At 37.6% G+C, this 12350-nt stretch overlaps 1 protein-coding gene across 3 annotated transcripts; it reads right to left on the minus strand.

Moving 5' to 3' along the window:
* Positions 1 to 323: 323 nt before the first annotated feature.
* On the minus strand, positions 324 to 10460 carry LOC119775886 (thrombospondin type-1 domain-containing protein 1). 3 transcript variants are annotated; one of them, XM_038274027.1, is made up of 8 exons: positions 10182 to 10460; positions 8455 to 8571; positions 4811 to 4986; positions 4072 to 4702; positions 3494 to 3655; positions 2099 to 2510; positions 1509 to 2001; positions 324 to 1403 (listed from the first exon to the last, which is right to left on the minus strand). In XM_038274027.1, exons 2-8 carry the CDS (start codon positions 8504 to 8506, stop codon positions 771 to 773), a joined length of 2559 nt encoding a protein of 852 aa, XP_038129955.1. In that variant the 5' UTR covers positions 8507 to 8571; positions 10182 to 10460; the 3' UTR covers positions 324 to 770. The 3 variants fall into 3 exon arrangements, with proteins under 3 accessions (XP_038129955.1, XP_038129953.1, XP_038129954.1); XM_038274025.1 differs by having other exon boundaries at positions 4811 to 5205; XM_038274026.1 differs by lacking the exon at positions 10182 to 10460 and having other exon boundaries at positions 4811 to 5205; positions 8455 to 8723.
* Positions 10461 to 12350: the final 1890 nt, after the last annotated feature.

Consider the following 12350-nt stretch of genomic DNA (forward strand, 5'->3'; position numbering starts at 1 on the left):
TTAATTGCTTCAACAGTGTTCCTATTCCTATGTGCCTTTCAAAAGCATTGATAACCCTCAACTTTTTTATTTCACATTTTGCCCCATCAAAACAACATACATCATGTATTTTAAAAGTATTTGAGGTCTAAGAGAGAGATGCAAATTAAAGAATAGTTATGAAGAGAAGAGAAAGGATTTTTTGTCTTCAACAATGTCTAACTGTGGAGGTGCATGTCTATTTAACCTTTTTTATCCTGAAACCTCTCGATTGAGCTCAGAGTGACCAGTTCCATTCAGAAAAATCTTAAAATAATGTAACATAAAAACTATAAAATTGGTGGTTGTAACGCAAGACAGTCTAAAAAAATCACAGTACATATCTTTTAAGGCACTGTAGAACATCTCAAAAGAAATTCCAGTTTAACAGTATATATATAACATGTGCACATATCGATGCTTCTCCAGTATATACAAATTAATATACAGATTCTAAAGGTCCCTGAAGAAATTACCACAATATCTACAGCAATAAACATTGAGGCTTCACAGCATGACTGAAACTGTGGCTTAACAGTTTATATAAACCCTTCATGTGTTGGATTTTTTATGATGTTGTTCTTCTAAAGATGCTTGACGTTGCAGAAAGGGTGAAATTGTCTATCATAACTTGCAAATATTCAAAATTATACATTAAAAGTGTTAAAGAGTTAGTTGTATTTTTTTTTTCTTTTTACCATAATGTTAACATGGCAGTGTAACCCAGTGGAAATGAGGGGTAATATGCTCTTCTACTCCTTCTGTACAAACACTGGGGACAGATCCAAGTCCAGCATCCTCTGTTCTGCCTCACTCAGCCTGTAGGGGGAGCCACCACTGCTGCTCTGGTCTCTAGATATTGGCAGTGATTGGCACCAATCCCTCCTACACTCAGATGAAGACATGTTAAAGCTGGAGCTGCGCTGGCGTCCTTTGCCTCCAGAGCACAGCTGAGCTTCTTTCAGTTTCCTGGCCAGGATGTTTCCCTGGATAGGTGAGGGGCCTCGCCGATTCCAGTTCTGCTCAGCCCGCTCAGCTCGCTCTACATCCAGATGATTCACCTCACGAGACCAGGAGAGTGTGAGGGATGGACCTCCGATCCCTGAGACCAAATTTCCACCTCTGCCTCCAGAGTCGACAAGCGTCTTTCTTTCCCCTGTGCCACTGAAGTCTTTAACATGTTTATCAGATAATGAGGTTTTTGTGTTTGTTCCCATGTGTTTGACTTGAGTATTTTGAGAAGTCCTCCTCTGGCTGTGAATTTGGGGTTTTGTTGTACTCCAATCTGAGACTCTGTGCTCAGGGATGGGGTAAGAGGGGTGAGGCTGTCTCTCCCATTTCCCTTTGGTCCAAGAACTTCCTTCTGGAAGAGTCCGAGATCCCACCTGAGGAGGAAAATGTGGAATCACATCTTAATAGGTCTTGTAACAATTGATTTAAGAATAGATAAACTAGAAGAAACAAAAATAAAAAAAGGATGGGTGGGTGACCTGGGTCATGCTCCTTTCTCTAAAATGCACGGATTGAGCTGAGGAAGTTGAAAGGAGTTTGGTGTCATTAAAGCTGGAGGTCCGTCTGAAGTTTGGATTCCTGTTGTAACTATTCCCCGATACTGCATCTCCTCCCCTAAGACCGGCCATCTTACTCCTCTCTACCATCTCCACCCAGTCAGCTGTGCGGTCTCGCCATCTAGAGCTCCTCCCCGAGTCAGAAGGACCTGAAACAAACTCCACTCTGGAACGTGAAGCCTCAGACAGAGGAGTAGATGTGCCAACATGGCTGCTGTTAGCAGTGTCCTGCGTACCCACAGGTAGAGCAGAACAAACAAATCCAGTAGGGGATGGAACAGGGGAGGTGGTGGGTGAGGCACATGTCTCTACCACAGTGTCATGGACTGGGCTTGAGGAGACATGGTACAGCTGGGTGGCCTCCTTTAAGCCCTGCTTCTTCATCTCTTTTAGCTGCTGCTGAGCCAGACGGTAGCTACAGAGAACATAGAGTTTTAATTAAATGAAAAAGGGTTTAACAAACACTATTAGGTACTGATAAAAATATTGGTGGGAAAGATATTTGAACATACCCAAATATTGGTGGTAACACCTTCTGACCTGTGGGAGATAGCCTTTCTGGATCCTGTGAAAGTGTCATCACTGGTGCCTGTGGCGAGAGAGGCGGAGCTCCAAGTGAGGGTCGTTTTTGGGGAATGACTGCAGCCGATGGGAAATGACCATCAGAAAGACTGGGTCTTTGAAGACTGTGGCCACAGATGGAGGCCTCATCTGAAAGCTTGCGCCCCCCCGGGGGATGAATGGAGCCTCTATGGACCGAGCTACACTGAGGAGTCTGGTAAAGCTTTCTCCACACAGTCACCACTATAGTCACCATGATCACTGCCAAGCAGAATGAAATACCCAACACCACAATCATGTTCCCACCAAACCGCGATGCTCCCACAGGTACAGAAGGCAGGGATGGAGATGGAGAAGATAACACTGAGGAGCGAGAACAAAATGAAATAATATCTAAATGAGATACAAGGATATTACATCATCACTAAATCTGGAAAGAACAAAGGGGAGAAATGTGGCATGTTTATCTAACTAAAATGGTGGATTAAGAATACAAAATAATCTGGATAAAAAACATATTTTTCCTTCAAATGTTAAAATAGTATTGAGAACAGCATAAAAAAGGTCTAGTTTCAATAATATAACTGGAATAACTGTTGCAATAAACAAAAAATAACCCTTTTCTTCCATAGTAAAATATTTCATACCCACTATACCATTTATAATTGCATTTTAGTTTATTGTTCCATTTGATTAATGTTTTTTTGTCAAATATTTAGTTAATTATTTACAATTACATCTAAACCTGACAAGCAGTTTTATATTATTCAGTATAATTTTCTAAAATCTCTTTATTGTACTTCCATTTATTTTAGCCTTGATTTCAGTTTGTCATTAAAACCATAATGTCTCTAAGAAGCCTTAGAAAACTAGATTTTTTTTCAAGCCTCTAGAGAAACATATGTCCCTATAATTTCATATCAGTACATCATAGAAAGTGTTGTTTAATACCTTAAATTGTTATTTGCAAAGGTGGTGTAAGATATCCCCCTGGTGGGTTTGAACTGACACAGAATGAGACCTGTTATTGCAGACACCTCAATGTAATATACTAAAAATGGCTGATATCAAATGAGTAAAACTTAACTTGAAAAACCAGACAAAACATTGCACAGTCATATCCGATAGATCAGAATATTCATTTCAATAAGGCTCATTTGTCAGATTAAATGTAGCTTTTAAAAATAACCTTTAAGCTGGTTTGATGCAGTTTTTGTAATCATAATAGCTTAAACTGAGTTGCTAATAGACCTATGTTGTTAAGTTGTAGAGCAGAAGGTAAAATGTTAAATTGACTGCTTTAGAGAATATAAAACTGTTTAAATTACTGATTTAACAGAACTTACTATTACAGTCCTCCAGGGAGCATGGAGACCGTTCCTTCACCATGCCAGCGCACTTCACGCCTTCCACACCTGAGGGCAGCAAACACTCCCGTGCTCTTTCTCTCACCCCTTCTCCACAACTCACACTGCAAACACTCCATGGCTGCCAGGGCCCCCAAGATTCTGCAATTCAAATTTAAGACCCATTAAATCAAAGGCGGTTGGACTTATTAGGTCATGTTCTAATTTAGTGACTGATAAAAGCATCTGTTCATTAGCTCTTATTTGGGGTAAAACTTGCTGAATCAAAATAAATCCCATACTTTTCACATTTATATTAATAAAACTTGAAAGCCATAAATCCATCATTTCAATTGAGATTGTCTACCACACAAATTCCAGTCAATTTGATTATTAAAAAGAGTATACATGCAGCAATTTATTATTCACCTCAATTAAAATCATTTTCACTGACATTTGATTTTTTTAATGTGTCACATGAGAACTGGATTAAAAAGAAAATCTCCCTTTAAGCTTCACAACATATGTATATTCCATATAGCAGTGAAACATGTCTTAATCAATAGATTAAACCTCACCTGCACTTCTGTAAACCACCAGACACTTCTCTGCTGGACTAGACAATCGACTAAAATTGAAAACAAAGCGGAAGCAGTACTTATTCCTTCCTGGGTAAAAAACTGAGCAGTTGAATTCAGTCTCATTTTCCTCTTGTGTCAGCCAATTAAATGCCAGCAAAGAAGATTCCTCTGGTTCAGGCTCCATCACAGTGGATGTAAAATCACCCCCCTTTCCAATACTTGCGTTATATAGCTGTATTTTCCCATTAACATGGGTACATGGTGGCGTTATCATCTTCACAGTCATTGTGTCCATGCAACCACTTTTATAAGCGTTGACGTTTTCCACCAGTAGTTTGTAGGGGAAAATACGGGATGGATAGAGAGGTCCGGAGTTCTTCACTTCTTGTTCTGTGTGAGGGGATCGTATGACCACTGTGATGAAGTCTCTCTCCGTGAACCAGAAAGCACAGGGCAGCTCAACTCTCTGCGAACGAAGTGGCTTGATTGGTTTCCGTATTTGACCTCGGACTTTGTTAGTGGTGTTTCGTCCAATCTGGTTGTACTCCGAGTAACTGACTTCTAAGAGGAGGGCTGAGTCCATGCCACTGGAGCAAGCCTGGAAGTGTTCATTAGTGGATAAGCCAACCTGAGAAGAACCAATAAAAGAGAGGTATACAACTCATGTTTGTTCTGATTATGCCACAGTAAATAAGTGAAAAAGATGGTTGATAAATTAAAGATCTTATTGTCTTGCCTGAAAATATTCAGAATGGTTTCCTGCCCTCTCCACAGAAATGTGAAAAGTGGGCCATTGCACTTGCAGCTCAGAGCTCCACCAGGAGGCTGAGGTCACCGTGTGGCTGACATCTGAGCCATTAGCATTGGGAATAGTAGTGATGCTTGTTTGCCTCAACAGGAACCGGAAAGTTCCTGCATACAGGAAGCAGGAACAATCAAACTCCTCCCTACCGACCAGTTGGTGGCCGGGGAGGGGCCTGGACAGAACCGAGGTATTGGTTTCCATGTTGACTAGGGAGAGGCTCATGTTGCTGATGGAGTTGTTTTTGGATTTTACACTGAAGTCCACAAATACACTTCCATTACTTAGGGCCACGTGGAAAGAGGGCCATATACTGAGCCCTGCAAAAGCTGCCAGAAAAAGAGTATAAAAATAAAATAAGTATTAAAAATAATTTGAACGTTGAACTCTGCATCATTGGTAAAATAGTTTTTAATAATGCATTTTAACCATTCAGTTTTCAAGATGTAAGACAAAACTTGAATCATTTTACAACCAGCTCATGGTTTTAATTTCTGCTTTTCTTCTTTATCTATATATGTCTGCTGTTAGCCTATTCAATTGCTCCGCAGGGACAAATAAAGGGATTTTATACTATTCTAAGAATTGGTTTCACAAATTTACACACAAGGACAAAATCGTTGGTACCTCTTATTTATTAAAAGAAAGCCCCACAATGGTAACAAAAATAACTTGAATTCGACAACAGTAATAGTACATACAAATTATACTAAAATAAACAAATGAGTCACATTGCTTTTCAACCATGCTTCCACAGAATGATTAAAGATCAATTAAACAGGCCTGGACAAAAATAATGGTACCCCTAGAAAAGACTGAAAATAATGTGACCAAAGGGACACACTAAATCAAGGTGTGTCCACTGATTAGCATCACGGGTGCCTATAATCTGGTAATCAGTTGGTGGGCCTTTATACAGGGCTGCAGGTACTGTAGACACTGTGCTCTTAGATCACATGGTGTGTACCACACTCAACACGAACCAAAGAAAGTGAAGGAAATAGGTGGCATCAGAGTTTAGAATTAAAATTATAGACAAGCATGTTAAAGTTAAAGGCTTGATGTTATTGTGACCACAATTGTACATATTATTTAGAAATGTAGGATCCATAGGACTGTATCCACCCTCCCTGGATGCGGGAGAAGGACAAATATTGATGACATGTCAAAGAGACAGATAAGACAAATGGTAACATTTGAACTTCAAGCTCGAGGAACATAAGCATTAGATCACACCATCCATCGTTTGACACAAGGAAAAACTCATTGGAGAAGACCAAGGAGGTAACAATTGTTTGCTTCATCTGACACGGTATCTTGAATTTCAGCAGGGAACAATAAAATTTGAAAACTGCCAATGGATTCTCCAGAGAAATATGCTGCGCAGTGTAAGAAAGCTTGGTCAACAAATGTTAAGGCTACCATCCTTACCATACATAATTCTGTCGAAACATGGTTAAAAGGAAAAGTCTGACTTTAATTTGCTTATTTTCCTATAATTTTTATTTATTTTTACTTTTTTCAGATTCAAGTTATTTATGAAATCATTGTGTGTTTGTTTTTTTTCTAGATGTGTGAGAATCAGAACACATTCTGTAGTATTCTCATCACACAAGCTTAATCTTTTCTTGTAAACTACTTACTCAACAATGACTTTGAATGATATATTTCATTCATGTTTTTACAAAAGTTAATCATCCTTATTTCCCCATAGCTGGTCAGAATGAGATGGAAACTGAAATTGCTTCTCCTGCTAAAAGCATGCTCCTGAAGCAGTGGCTGCAAATTCTGTAGGGAAATAATGTGTTCAGGTAACAGAAACACATGTTTTATCAGAGCATCCACACCACAAATAAGGTCAGGAATTCCATCTCTCTTTTCTAATAAAGCTGCTAAATGGCTTGATAATAGGTAGGTATCCCTCTTTGTTGTGACTGTGGCTGGCCTGGTAGCATGTAGACTGGATGCAACCATCCAAACTACTTGAGACCAACCACTCCTCATTTGCAAAATGAGGCCGAAATGCATAGAGAAATGGAAAGAGGAATAAATTAATGGAGGGGGAAAATAAACAGGGTTTACAAAGTAAAAGACAAAAAAAAATATATCCATCCATCCATCCATCCATCCATCCATCCATCCATCCATCCATCCATCCATCCATCCATCCATCCATCCACCTGTGCCCTCACTGCTATTTTACATTACATTACATTATCTGCAAGCCTAAAAAAAGAGTGAAATAAAGTAAAATATTTCAAGATTTGCTCTGTTGATGGCTGTGTGCAGATTTCAGACAGCGGCTGTTTACAAACTATCCAATGAGCTGAACAATGTGGCAGAGCTGAACATACTTTAAAAGTTTAAAGTCAACAGCTACGGACAACTCGTCTACTAAAATTTGATCTTAAACACAAGATGCCATAATTAAAGAAGCATCTCATCAAATTTGCTTTGTTTCACGTGAATTACTGTGAACACTAAGCTTAAGTGCAAATTAATATATATGTTGACGATCTTGAGCAAGGATATAGGGAAAACATATATCGTATAAAATAATAATTCAAATTTGTTTTACGTTAGCCTCTGCAAATGATTGCAAATAATCAGTCCAAGCTGGCGTTTGTTAGAAAGTGGCAACATTAAACATAGTAATCTGTCATGTTTTGTACGAGTCTAACTTTTTAAGTTTGATATTATACCAACTTTTAATGGTTCCTCTGAGTATCCAAGCACAGTTTCAGAGTCACAGCATTTCAAATTGGAGCAAAGCAAAAATGGAATGGCAGCAGCTGCCCATACATTGTAATGGTTCCATTTACCATCATAAACTTTGTCAAACACCTTGTTTCACCGTACTAAATGATAGACTGGAAAGCTGCACAATTGTGTTAAAGGAATAGTACAGCCAAAATATGATTAGCCTTCAAACCGCGGCAGACCAAACCAGATGAAAGTGCGCATTCAGCGTCTGCTCTGCCGATAATGCAAGCGTAGAAGAAGAAATGTGCTGTTTACCTGTGCAAAGAAAGAAACAACGAAAGAAAAATGTCTGAGGACTTCAGTGTTGAAGAAGAGCATGAGTTCTTTGCCGAGCTGAATGCGCACTTTCATCTGGTTTGGTCTGCCGCGGTTTCCGTAGACTCATGAACTCGCAGGCGCGCGCTTGTAGAAAATCCTATACACTACTGTTTATGCTCTAAAAACCTTCTAAATGACTTCGTTTCGAGTAAATTAGGGATGCTACCCACTCAGGACACTTGGAATACATTGGACGAGCAGTATGGAGGAATATTGACACGTTTTTTTGTGGACTTTTATGGACATTTCTTCCTCGGGCGCTGGGCACCTCCATTTTTTAAATGTCAGCAGACAGCAAGAAGCCTCCCAGATCTCCAGATGCATTTGAGATATCAAAAAAGTACTCCAGAGTGTTGTTCAGCATGGGGGTGAGTAGAAAATGAAGGCTAATCATGTTTTGGGTGTACTATTCCTTTAAGAAGACAATTTATATCCTTTTGCTATTTGATAAAAATTCTACATTTTCAATTCAAGGTGATAGCGTTTGAAAAACTTACCGTATCCTATGAGCACAAGAAGGAAGGCCAGCAGAGAGATAGCCTGTGGCATTCCGATGTCTGTGTCCTTTCTTCCCTCTATACCACATGACCATCTCTCCCCACCGTCATTCACATCTATAAATCACAGGTCAAAATCTTGATTGCTTAAAAAAACATAATCTTGTACAAAGGCTGCAGTCTCAAATGGACAAAGACACTCAGAAAGGCTTTTCTTTCCACTGGGCTATGAACAACAGGAAGCTCATAAGAAGAAACAATAAACACCAGTTTTCTGGATTTTAAAGTTGGTCCTCCTCTTCCTTTTATCCCCACAATGGGTACAAGGAGTTGCCGTCACCACAAAGCTTAAGTTCCTCTGGAGGGCTTTGTTCAAAACAAGGAATAAAGTCGTATTTGTGGGCAGCTGCACACCTTTTCTGGTTGGTGTTCTTTGTGGTTTGAATAGTATTATATCTCAGGCTGCTGATGCAATGAGGGATTGCATTCGAGTCAATGAGTCGATGCAATCAACTGGTTTTCCTTAGATAGAAAACTTTGAAGCACTTTGACTGTATGATCTTGTTAAACTGTAAAGTGCCTTGAGATGACATGTGTTTAGAATTGGTGCTATATTAATAAACTGAATTGAACTGATGTGAATCCAGACGCAATTAAAAGGAGGAAAAAAGTAAAATCTCAAAATGAAATTTCAATACAGAATTCCCCATTTTATACTGTATTGGTAGTGAGATTACAAAAACATTTAAGTGGAAATTAATGAGACATATTAAATGAGACATAGTTTGCATGTTCTCCCTGAATATGCGTGGGTTCTCTCTGGGTACTCCGGCCATCTCCCACAGTCCAAAAACATGACTGTTACCGTAGGTTAATTGGCTTCTCTAAATTCTCCCTAGGTGTGAGTGTGTGTGTGAATGGTTGTTTGTCCTATTTGTCTCCATGTTGCCCTGGCAACCTGTCCAGAGTGGACCCCACCTCTTGCCTGTAAACGGCTGGAGATAGGTACAAGCAACCCTCCCTGGGATAACCATTTGGGAAAATGGATGGATGAATCAATTTGGCTGCTGTCATTTTTTTAACTATCCCAAGCTTTGGTCACCATTTAATAGTAGGGTTAAAATCATGTGAAATACTGAATAAAGTTTTATCCGCATGGTATTTTTACAGTTGAAATTATTTCAGATTCCCTTTTTATTTGAACTAAGATCAGAGAAACTTTCTACCCAAACAAATAGAAGAGGCACTTGAATATATATTAAAATATTAATATACCAGAATGATGAGACCTCTAGGAAATAATTCTATCAAATTACAAAAAAAAAATGTAAATGAAACTAACAACATTTGAATAAAAATTGTGACGCAATACAGCAGCAAATCAATAATCGTAAATACAAATCTGCACAAGACATGTGTCACATCAAAGAAATAATAAAAAGAAAATAAAAGAAGAAATGCATGACATAAAATATAGAAAACGTAGGATTTAGTCAAATACTTTAATAGCACTTGGTTTGAAATGTGTTTGGACATATAAAGTGGAAAAGATGTTATAAATTAAACTACATTAATCAAAATGTTAAACCACCCACATAGAATTCCAAAGCCTTGCTCTTTCAGATCGCTATAATAGTCATTTATGAAAGAAATGTACAGCTTATTTTACTTGGTAGACATGATGAATTATATGTCTTTGCTTTAAGGGAAAAAAATCTTGAACTTACGTATTTAGTTTGCGGAAAGCGCATTATTCCGTCCAGTTTTCGCTAAAGCAACGTTGAAATGATCAGAGTTTCGCTTCCAGCCAGCGGTCCGGATCCAGGGGAAGTCTGAAGCGCGTTATTGTTTCAGCGTCAGACCGCGTGCCATCAATCCCCACTGACAGTTAAAAGCTGTAGGCATTTATCTAATAATTGCTTACATTTTAATTCCATTTAATGATTGAGAAATTAATATTTGAAATGTTATGTTTATAACCGATGATAAACCAATATGGAAGTCCGAAAGTGCCATAATCCATTAAACATGTTAGGTTTTGAAGGATTGGCATATCCCTGAAAAAAGTCACATGTCCTTTATATAACATTTCCATGATTTTGTTTTGAACAAGACTCATGAAATAATTGGAACTGCTAATCAAATATAGACCCTAAAATCCCACTGGTAAGTGTCTACTCTGCAATGATAGCATTAGACCCGCATAGGCATTTATTATTTTTTTTTTTTTTTTTTTTTTTTAGAATAAAGTTCAATAAATAATAGTAATGAATTCAATGTATAACTTACTTTTAAAAATTTAACTTTGGTGAATTAATCTAAATATGTCACCATATACATTAATAGTCAATTGTATCACTTGATCACTTGCTTCTTCTCTTGCTATGTTTAAGTGTTTGAAAAAGTTGGATTTGGTTTCTTGTCATTTTCATTTTATTTTACAACTTTTTAGTACTTTTTTTTATTCCTATGTTATTTTACAACTATTGTCAATTATTTTCATTAGCAATTAGGAATGTCCTAATAGACCTTTTTTTTTTATCACAATACCAATATTGCAACCTTAGATGTTGACCAATACAGATAGCAATCTGAAACTATATCGGCATTGACAATACATGCTTTTATTATTCATTTTGTAGTGTGTAATGTTTGAAAAGTTTTAATGAAGTATTACTGAAATCATATTACACAAGGAATGTAATGCAAAAACATTAATTACTTTTATTATATTTATAATGTATTATTAACCCTTTATTAATAACAAATTTGTCATATAAGATGATTTTCTTGCAGCTGAATCTTTTGCTGGTGAATTTTTTTGCAGGGGAATTTTAACCATATAAAAATACAGTGTTTAAAATTTGATGTACAGAAAATGGCAAATTCCAATGAGGCTGTTTTTCTTCCATACCTTTCTGGATTAATCCATATATTTTCAGCTCTGATGTACAGTATGCAGAGTAAAGATCTGGGCACACTAAAATATTCTTCCTTACTTTAACTCTGATTCCCAGTTGGGCAAAGTCAGCATGAGTCTACTGGTGTTGGTCAGTAAGCAGTTAGTCAGTCAGAACAAAACTCTATTAGTGAAGAATAAAGTGAAAACTTGATTACTGGTTGATTTGAATTTTCAAGTTAAACAATTTAACTTCACACACAACATGCAAGTACAGCATTGGTTTAAAGTTATCTTATTGCCGCCATCATATATCAGTCAGGCTGAGACTCTTCATTCCAGAACAGCTCTATTGCATTGATTTAAAAAGCCTCCTGCTTTAAGCCATTTATCAGTATAAAGATATACTGTATTTAAAGCACATGTAGCACACAGCAAATGCAATTAATGTAGCAGAATAGAAAAAAGTATCCTACTCTGTCAGCTTCTTCATATGTAGATTTTTAAGTCATATAACAAAATCTGAGACAAAATATTATTCCAGATTTATATTTGTGAAATGCACTAGTTATTTCCACCTTGCAAATTTAAGAATAACAAGCAAATTTTCAATATTTACTCAAATTTAACTACTTGCCTCAAGTCAGATTTCCTGAGTGAATTCAGCCCAGCTATTATCAATGAGTGAACCACATGTCAAGCTAATCTAATCAGCTTCACTGACCTTCATTTTTTTCCTTCAAACAGAGCAGGCAAAAAACAGGAAGTTTCTGTGGGGATGAAACAGTTTACTGGGCAGCTCGGTTCACATTGGGGACAGAGGATGATTTGATTCTGAGTTTCAAAAGCTCTGCACGGATCAAAGACAAAAATCAAAGGTGTTGCTGAGGACTGGTGCATATGGATAAATGCTTAGATTTTACATAAGGATTAGTGTCTCAGCAGCAGAGATGGCAAAAGTACTCACTTTCCGTACTTGAGTAAAAGTACAGATACT

The sequence above is a fragment of the Cyprinodon tularosa genome, unplaced genomic scaffold, assembly GCF_016077235.1.
Source record: "Cyprinodon tularosa strain WSP-4 unplaced genomic scaffold, ASM1607723v1 ctg9, whole genome shotgun sequence".
Taxonomy (NCBI): Eukaryota; Metazoa; Chordata; class Actinopteri; order Cyprinodontiformes; family Cyprinodontidae; genus Cyprinodon; species Cyprinodon tularosa.

Coding starts and splice junctions, on each gene's coding strand:
- LOC119775886 (XM_038274025.1), bottom strand. CDS start 8,506: ATGCCACAGGCTATCTCTCTGCTGGCCTTCCTTCTTGTGCTCATAGGA. Junction 3,656..4,071: donor GGTGGTTTACAGAAGTGCAG/GTGAGGTTTAAT, acceptor TTTGAATTGCAG/AATCTTGGGGGCCCTGGCAG. Junction 1,404..1,508: donor GAGAAAGGAGCATGACCCAG/GTCACCCACCCA, acceptor TTTCCTCCTCAG/GTGGGATCTCGGACTCTTCC.